At 42.1% G+C, this 9,872-nt stretch overlaps 1 protein-coding gene across 1 annotated transcript; it reads left to right on the top strand.

The window, feature by feature from the left end:
- The first annotated feature begins 3,305 nt into the window (after window positions 1–3,305).
- Window positions 3,306–8,366, top strand: LOC132612945 (uncharacterized). The gene is made up of 2 exons (XM_060327016.1): window positions 3,306–3,488; window positions 8,130–8,366. Exons 1-2 carry the CDS (start codon window positions 3,306–3,308, stop codon window positions 8,364–8,366), a joined length of 420 nt encoding a protein of 139 aa, XP_060182999.1.
- Window positions 8,367–9,872: the final 1,506 nt, after the last annotated feature.

Here is a 9,872-nt window from a genome sequence, read left to right as displayed (position 1 = left end):
GTTAAGTCCTTAATAACGAAAAACCCTTAACGAGGAAGTATAAGTTAAGGAATGAGTTCTATAAGCGATGGGCTACGGATTTACGAACTAGAAAGTATAGTTACTAATAATAGTGTTACTCTTATATTAAATAGGCTAAAGGGGCGACGAAGCGAACGAGATTACGAATAACCTTCAGCAGGTATGTAAAGTTAACCCTTCTTTCTTTTGGCATGATCTTTATGCAACAAACAGACGACGTATATGGATGATTTCAAAGAAGCTCCTATTCTTAGAGCCACTAGGATGGCTAATGTTCTTGATACGTGTATATGATTCCAAAAGTTCTATTTTGATATAATCCATAGTGATATTCGAAAGGTACTTGATATGACTATTGCCTTGATTTTCAAATGATAACTCGTTTTGATTATTCTATCGAGTCTCAGATGTGTTTTAACTTGCATATGGTTTCTTACTACTCTGCTCGTGCATGTCTCAATATATCTTTCACTGAGTCCCGGGCCAGGACACGTTTTCGTGCACAGTTTCACTGCATTGTTCACCGAGTCCCTCACTAGAGGGCCGGGACACGTTATATTTAATATATATATATATACGATGATGTGATGATATGATGGTGTGATGGTGTAATGATGTGATTATGGCGCCAAGGATGGTATGTGGCGACCTTATTCACCGAGTCCCTCACTAGAGGGCCGGGACACATTATGTATATGATATATGATATTGATATGCATGATTTTCATTTCAAAAGGCAAGTGTATTGATGTTTTAAAAGTCATACTTGTTTCTGGTAATCTCTATTTCAGTTATGATCCTTTTTACTGTATTTCATGCTTTATATACTCGGTACATATTCCGTACTGACCCCCTTTCTTCGGGGGGCTGCGTTTCATGCCCGCAGGTACAGATAGTCGGTTTGGTGACCCTTCAGCATAGGACTTCTACTCAGTTATCTTGGAGAGCTCTGTTGTTCCGGAGTTTAGACTTTTGGTACAGATCTTATGATACATATATATATATATATATATGTGTGTGTGTGTGTGTGTGTGTGTGTTTATCCAGGGGTACGACGGGGCCCTGTCCCGTCATATTTCACTGTTAGTACTCTTAGAGGTCTGTAGACATATGTATGGGTTGTGTATAAGTTCTGATCAGCTGTGTCTAACGATATGCTATGATATGATGTCCGTCTGTAGTGGCAGCCCTGTCGGCTTGCATATGACATGATATTGATGAGTAGTGGCAGCCTTGTCGGCTTGCGTACCGTTTTATGATTTGATTAGTTGCGACTCCTCAGGAGACAGTTTATCTGAATAAACATATATGACGACGTTATGAATCGTTGGAGTTCTTTTGCAAGTTTCCATGTTATTCATAGATTCTGTTTGATTATATGTAACAGGTTCGTATATGGGTGTCCAGTTCAGGCACTAGTCATGGCCCACGGGGTTGGGTCGTGAAAAAAACACACCTCAAAACACAACTCTCACCCCACCAAACAACATTCCCATAGGCCAACGAAACAATCCACCCCCACAAAATCAAATCCCAAACGACCCACGCCCAAATGCACCAATCCCACCCCGAAACCGTCCAAACATCCAACAACCAAATGAGGAAGAGATAGAGGAAGCTATACTTGAGCATGAACGTTATGGTGACCAAGATTGGAGGCCACGAGGGCAAGCACAAGGAGGTTATCGAGGGAGGGGTGGAAGGCATGGTCCTAACCCTCACATGCGTAGGCAAGGAGGGTACCAAGCTCGTGAAGGGCACCAAGGTCGCAACCATCGAGGTTATGATGACGATGGAGATTTGAATGGAAACCATGGTTATGGAGGAGGGCGAGACACGAGTCTCAATTCAATTAAAGTTACTCTCCCGACCTTCAAAAGAAGAAGTGACCCCGATACATTTCTTGATTGGGTGATGCATTGTGATAGAATCTTCTTGACGAATGACATGTCCGAGGTGAAAAGGGCGTCTTATGCCATTGCACAATTCGAAGGGTACGCCTCCACATGGTGGGAAACTCAAGTGAAAGCAAGAAGAATTATTGGACTTCCTCCCACACCTACTTGGGATGAATTGAAGGACGCCATGCGGTGTAAATATGTCACCGAATGCTACAAGCAAGAACAACTCAAGAAGGTGTATACCTTGAGGCAAAATAAAAAGAGTGTGGAAGAATTCTATGATGAGTTCCAACTCGTAAAGATGACAATTGACTTTGAAGAGGATGAGTTGAATGCTATGACTCGATTCCGAGCTGGCTTAAATGGTGACATTGCCTCCCAAATGAGACTCCGCAACTATGAGAGCATTGAAGAAACCCTTCATGCGGCTATTGAAATAGAGGAGGGTCTCAAGGAAGACAAAATCAATAAGTCATGGGGCTATGTGAGTTCATGGAATAATAACAAAGAATGAGGGGCTTCCTCCTCCAATTGGAAAAAGAATAAGGGCCCCATGCAAGAAACCAAGAAGCCCTTTGTGAAGAATGCTCAAGTTGAGAAGCAAGTTGACAAACAACCTCCAAAGTTTGTTCCAAAAGAAAGAGGTACGAAAACTCCTATCCAATGTTTTAAATGTCATGGCTTCTGTCATAGAGCAAGTGACTGCCCTAATCGTAGAGCTTTTATTTTGAGAGACACTTGTAGTGAGGATGAGAAAGAATGTGAGGAAGGATATGATGTGGGCACTCATGAGAATGAACAACTTAGTAGTGATGAATGGAATATGGAGAGAGATGATGATGAGGACATTTTCACACTTTACTTATCTAGGAGGACATTAACATTTATGACTAAACCTCAAGGAGGAGAAGTCACTATTCCAAACTATGTGGTCCGACGGACAATGATAAGCAAAGCCATGGACGATCCTAGTCAATGGGAGAACCTTTTTCCCTCCAAGTGTATCATTAATCAAAATGTGTGTATCATGATCATTGATTGTGGGAGTTGTACGAATGTTGCAAGTACGACTCTAGTTGATTTCTTGAAACTCTCCACCACCCGTCATGAGCATCCTTACAAAATTTAATGGCTCAATGAATGTGGGGAATTGAAGGTGACCCGACAAGCTATTATCAAATTCAAAGTGGGGAAGTATCAAGATGAGATCCTATGTGACGTAGTTCCCATGCAAGCTTGTCACCTTCTACTTGGGTGACCTTGGCAATATGATAGGTCAACAAGCAAGATGGTAGAACCAATCGATATACACTTGTCCATAATAGGGTCAAACATGTGATGTGCCCAATGTCTCATCTTCAAGTTGGTAGGGTCTATCACAAAATGAGAGAGTTGAAGGAGAAAAGCAAGGGAGCCTTGCAATCAAACATAGTGGTGCAAGGGAATATTGACAAAAGTGGTTCTCAAAAAGGGAGTGCGAAGTCAAGAGAGTCAAAGGGAAAGGCCAAGGTGTCCCTCTTAGCAAACTTTGGGGATATTAGGGAGGAATTTGAGGAGCGTCAACCAGTGATTCTCCTCATGCATAGGGACTATGCATTGCACACTAATGAACTAACCCCTTCTTTTCCAAGTTCTATTTCTTCTCTTTTGCAGAATTTTGATGATGTGTTCCCAAAGGAACTCCCATAATAATTACCACCCTTGAGGGGAATTGAACACCAAATTGACTTTGTCCCGGGGTCTCAATTGCCAAACAACCGGCTTATAGAGCCAACCCGGATGACACTAAGGAGCTTCAAAAGCAAGTGGATGAGCTCCTTGAAAAGGGAGTTGTGCGAGAAAGTATGAGTCTATATGCCATGCCCGTGATCTTGGTGCCAAAGAAAGATGGATCATGGCGCATGTGCGTTGATTGCTGAGCCATTAACAAGATAACGGTAAAGTATCGCCATCCCATACCTCGTCTTGATGACATTCTTGATGAGTTTAATGGTTCATACATATTCTCTAAGATAGATCTTAGGAGTGGGTATCATTAAATTCGGATGAAACCCGGGGATGAGTGGAAGACCGCATTCAAGACCAAGTTTGGTCTATATGAATGGTTGGTGATGCCTTTTGGTCTCACTAACGCTCCTAGTACTTTAATGCGTTTGATTAATCTTGTGATGAAACCTTTTATTGGCAAATTCGTGGTTGTTTACTTTGATGATATTTCTGTGTATAGTAAAACCATGGATGAGCATGTTATTCACTTGAAATGTGTGTTTGAAGTGCTTAGACAAGAACAACTTTATGCTAATGTTGGAAAATGCTCTTTTTGTGTTGATGAAGTTATTTTCTTGGGTTTTGTTGTTAGTTCAAGGGGTGTTGAGGTTGATGAATCCAAAATAGACACTATTAAGAATTGGCCAACTCCTAAACCCATTGGTGATATTAGAAGTTTTCATGGATTGGCTAGTTTTTATAAGCGGTTTGTTTAGGGGTTTAGTACCATAGCCGCTCCTTTGACTGAGTTAATTCGAAAGGATAAACCTTTTTCTTGGGGTGTGGAGCAAGTAAAGGCTTTTGAAACTCTAAAACAAATGCTTAGCTCCGCACCGTTGTTACAATTACCCGATTTTGACAAAATCTTTGAAATTGAATGTGATGCTAGTAAAGTAGGCATTGGTGCCGTTTTAATGCAAGACCAAAAACCCATTTCATATTTTAGTGAAAATCTTAAGGGTGCGACGTTGAATTACTCCACCTATGATCTTGAATTGTATGCTTTGATTAGAGCTTTAGGTAATTGGCAACACTACTTGTGGCCTAAAGAGTTTGTGATTAGTACCGACCATGAGTCCTGAAAACATCTTAAGGCCTAAGGAAAGTTGAACAAAAGGAATGCTAAATGGGTTTAATTCCTTGAAACCTTCCCTTATGCAATCCAATACAAAAAGGGAAATGAGAATGTAGTGGCGGATGCCCTATCAAGGAAACATGTTTTGATTAATACCTTATCTTCCAAATTGATAGGTTTTGAAAGCTTAAAGACATTGTATCCCGAGGACCCTTCTTTGCCAAAATCTTTCTAGATTGTGAAGAGTGGTAAAGGGAGAGGTGGATTAGGGATAGGTCTTCTACTCCCTATTATAGGTTTGATGGTTTCTTGTTCAAAAACAAGCGTTTGTGTGTGCCCATGAGCTCTTGGAGGGAATTATTTGTGAGGGAGGCATACAATGGGGGATTGATGGGATATTTTGGGATTGATAAGACTTTGGGGATTCTTGAGGAGCAATTTTATTAGCCTCATATGCGGAGGGATGTAGCTGAGATTTGTGGCTAATGCATGGAGTGTCGTGGCGCCAAGTCTATACTCCTTCCCCATGGTTTGTATACCCCTGTCCCCACCCCTTAACAACCTTGGGTTGATATTTCGATGGATTTTGTGTTGGGTTTGCCTAGAATCAAAAGGGGTAAAGATAGCATCTTTGTTGTGATTGATCGATTTTCTAAAATGGCTCATTTCATTGCTCGTCATAAAGTTGATGATGCTCCTCATGTTGCATCTTTGTTTGTTGAACATGTGGTAAAGTTGCATGGTATTCCCAAAACCATAGTGAGCGATAGGGATCCCAAATTCCTTAGCCACTTTTGAAAAGAATTGTGGGGACGACTTGGTACTAAATTGTTGTTTTCTACCTCTTGTCACCCGCAAACCGATGGCCAAACCGAAGTTGTCAATAGGACCTTGGGTTCTATGCTTAGGGCCATGGTTAAAGGGAAACTAGCATCTCGGGAAGATCAATTGCCTTTGGTTGAATTTGCTTACAATAGATTCATTCATAGCACTATTGGCATGTCACCTTTTGAAGTGGTTTATGGTTTTAACCCCCTAACCCCTTTAGATCTAACCCCTTTGTCTCAAGATGTTGTGTTGAGTTTAGATGGCAACAAACGAGCCGAGGCCATGAAGAAGTTGCATGAGAAGGTGAGGCTTCACCTTGAGAAGAAGAACCAAGAAACGGCCAAGAGAGCAAACAAGGGCCGCAAAAGAGTTGTGCTTGAATCGGCTGATTGGGTTTGGGTACATTTTCGGAAAGAGAGGTTTCCCAACAAAAGAAAGACCAAGTTGATGCCTAGAGGATATGGTCCATTTGGAGTACTTGAACGGCTCAATGATAATGCATACAAATTTAATCTTCCACACGGATACCAAGTTCACAACACCTTCAATGTGTGTGATCTCTCTCCTATGGTTGTGCAAGATGATTATCCCTTAAATTTGAGAACAAATTCTCTTCAAGAAGGGGAGAATGATACAATCCGAGTGGCATCAAGGCCTTTTACAAGGAGCGAAGTGAGGGAACTTCAAGCTATGCAAGCATTGTTCATGAGGAGGGACATACTTGAATACATTCTAGAGCCTTCCCGGGGATTCCAAGTGTTCATGATAGCATGGGAGGATTATTTGGAGAAGAGTGTTGAAGATGGCCATGCTTGCAATGTGGCCATTACTTGAAGATTTGCAATTTCAAGTTCTGTTGCCAAAAGAAGACACCCAAACAAGGCCCTTACTTCATTAAGGGTAGAAGTGTAATAATATAGTTGTCTTCTTTTGAGCTTTAGTATAAATAGTAGTTTCTTTCATTTAGAAGACTTAGACTATTTTTAATATCGATATTTGGTATTGTAAAACTCTTGAGAGTTGAGAGCTTGTGAAGCCTTGGATTGTGTAATTGTTGAGAGGAAAGGTTGCTTGGGCCTTGAGGTCTTCCGAGGAATTTGGGGTTTCTTTTGTTCTTAATTTAGAGGTCTTAGTTTTCTATAACTTTGGTTGCTAAATTAGGTCTTAAGTTGTGACAAATTATCTACCCCTTTTGTTTCTTGCCTTTTATTTCTATTTTCGTTCTTAATCTTGTATCAGTGTGTCTATGAGCCGTGTCCAGTAGGGTCTTGTTTATGGGTGTGAAGCGCGCCACACTTATGAACAGGAGGCTGCAGGGCATTTAGGAATGATTGACCTTCTTCTTCTTCAAAGATCGTGCGATCGAGCTATGATAAAAGAATTCCCTTTTCCTTAACCGCGTATTATGTTTTCAACAATGCCTGAAGAGAAAAGCTACTACGACCCCGAAAGGCAAGACAGTGGCTAGAAGGAAGACTTAGCGGGAACTGCCGGCTGACATAGAGGAAGGTGAGTCCCAGAATGAGATTCCATCTCAGACCTCTTATACTCGACCAATTTTCGAAGAGCATGTAGGGGCCCCAGCTTTAGCTCTAATACCCCCAGTTCCTCGACCAGATGCCTCAGGTCGGGAGATGAGAGAGGCCATCCATTTGCTGACTCAATTAGTCACCACTCAGGCGCAACGGCAGGGTGCGGGTCATGGTGACAGAGCTGCCAGTGCTAGAGCTCGAGATTTCATTAGTCTGAATCCTCCAGAATTCATTGGGTCAAAGCCGGATGAGGACCCGCAGAGTTTTATAGATGAGATGCTGAGGACATTGTGGATAATACATGCTTTTGATGTTTAGTCTGTAGAGTTAGCTTCTTATGGATTGTTAAATGTGACCGTTCATTGGTATAACACCTGGATATCTTCTAAAGGGGTAAATGCACCTCCCCCGGTATGTCAAGAGTTCGTAGATGCTTTCAACTGACATTACTTGCCACCAGAGGTTCGACGGGCTACAGCTAACACGTTCTTGAATCTTAGACAGGGGAATATAAGTGCTCGAGAGTATAGCCTCCACTTTAATTCTTTCGCCAGGTATGCTCCAGCCATGGTAGCCGATATGAGGGACCACATACACTGGTTTTTGAGTGGTTTGGGGCCACATTTGATTAAGGAGTACTTGACTGCCTCACTTCAGGAAGGAATGGATATTTCTCGTATTCAGGCCCATGGCCAGAACCTGGAAGAACAACAGCAGCAGTAAGGGGGTGAGCGTGATTATGATAGAGGTTATAACAAGAGGGCCAAATCTTCAGGTGCTATTAGTGAGTATAGAGGGGGTCCGAGGCAACAGTATTCCAGGCATTCAGGCCAATTAGCGGCTAGTTCACCTCCTCGATTCGCAGGCAAGAGATTTGATCGCCCTATTTATTTTAAACCGAGTTAGAGCTCTAGAGTTTCGGGTTCCCAGTATAGAAGTGATTCCAGTCAGATGAGACCACCCCTACCATGGTGTAATCAATGTGGTAGGCTACATTTGGGACAGTGCTGCCTAGGTTCAGGCGCTTGTTATGCCTGTGGTCAGACTGGGCATATACTGCGTGATTGTCCATCAAAGGGTGGCAGAGGTAGGGCCCACCCCACAGGATCAGCGGCTGGTTCTTCATCGTCTGTACGCCTTTTGGGGAAAGGTTCGCAGGCATCAGCAGGTCGTGGTAGAGGCAGAGGGGGAGCATCTAGTTCGAGTGGCCCTCAGAACCACATTTATGCGCTAGCGAGATGACAGGATCTTGAGTCTTCCCCTGATGTTGTCACAGGTATGTTATCAGTATCCTCTCATAATGTATACGCATTGATTAATCCGGGTTCTACCTTGTCATATATTACTTCTTATATTGCCGATCGTATTAGGGTGAAACCCGAGCTAATCAAACCTTTTGAGGTGTCCACCTGTTGGTGACCTAGTGGTAGCTAAACTGATATATAGAAATTATGTGTTGGCCTCCTGTTACGCCAATGTTGATTGCAGGACAAAAATGGTTCGCTTCCAATTCCCTGGGGAACCAGTTGTAGAATGGAAATGTAATACAGCATCCCCGAGAGGTAGATTTATTTCCATCTCAAGGTGGGGAAGATGATTGCTAAGGGTTGTATATATCATTTAGCTTGGGTTCAAGCCACAGAAGCAAAGCCGCTAACTCTTCAATCTGTTCTGGTAGTGAATAAGTTTCCAGATGTGTTTCCAGACGAGCTCCTAGGCCTCCCACCAGAACGGGAGATTGACTTTACTATTGATATGTTACCGAATACCAAACAAATATCTATTCCTCCTTACAAAATGGTTCCTACAGAATTGAGGGAATTGAAGGAGCAATTAAAAGATCTGCTTGAAAAAGGCTTTATTAGGCCTAATTCATCGCCATGGGGAGCACCTGTGTTGTTCGTAAGAAAAGAAGATGGTTCTTTGCAGATATGTATTGACTATAGACAATTAAATAAGGTGACCATAAAGAATAAACATCCCCTTCCAAGGATTGATGACTTATTCGATCAGTCTCAGGGTGCCAAATGGTTTTCAAAAATAGATCTAAGATCAGGGTACCACCAAGTGAGAGTTAGGGAAGAGGATATTTCGAAGATAGTCTTTATAACTAGATATGGTCATTAGTCGTTTGGATCAACTAATGCCCCGGCGGTATACATGAATTTGATGAATAATGTATTCAGGCCTTTTCTAGATCTATTTGTGATTGTGTTCATCGATGATATCCTGGTATATTCTCGATCGGAGGCAGAACATGCAGATCATCTACGTACTGTTCTTAGCATTCTTCAGATTCGGGAACTATATGCCAAGTTTTCGAAATGTTAGTTCTGATTGAATTCTGTAACTTTTCTGGGGAATATTATTTCAGCTGATGGTATTCGAGTAGATACCCAGAAGATTGAAGTTGTGAAGACTTGGCCAAGGCCTACAACACCTACGGAGGTTCGTAGTTTCCTGGGTTGGCCGGTTACTATAGAAGATTTGTAGAGAGATTTTCTTCTACTTCTGCACCATTGATGAAGCTAACTTAGAAATTAGCTAAATTCCAATGGACTGACGCTTGTGAGCATAGTTTTCAGGAGCTGAAAGACAGATTGACTTCGGCTCCGATCCTGACACTTCTGGAAGGATCAGAAGGCTATGTTGTTTATTGTGATGCTTTCGGTGTTAGGTTGGGTTGTGTATTGATGCAGCACGGTAAGGTTATTGCCTATGCTTCAAGACAGTTGCGGAAACATGAGA

Source organism: Lycium barbarum, chromosome 1 (genome assembly GCF_019175385.1).
Source record: "Lycium barbarum isolate Lr01 chromosome 1, ASM1917538v2, whole genome shotgun sequence".
Classification (NCBI taxonomy): Eukaryota; Viridiplantae; Streptophyta; class Magnoliopsida; order Solanales; family Solanaceae; genus Lycium; species Lycium barbarum.
This window is presented reverse-complemented; position numbering and strand designations above follow the sequence as displayed.

Coding starts and splice junctions, on each gene's coding strand:
- LOC132612945 (XM_060327016.1), top strand. CDS start 3,306: ATGAGAGAGTTGAAGGAGAAAAGCAAGGGAGCCTTGCAATCAAACATA. Junction 3,489..8,129: donor AATTTGAGGAGCGTCAACCA/GTGATTCTCCTC, acceptor CATTTGGGACAG/TGCTGCCTAGGTTCAGGCGC.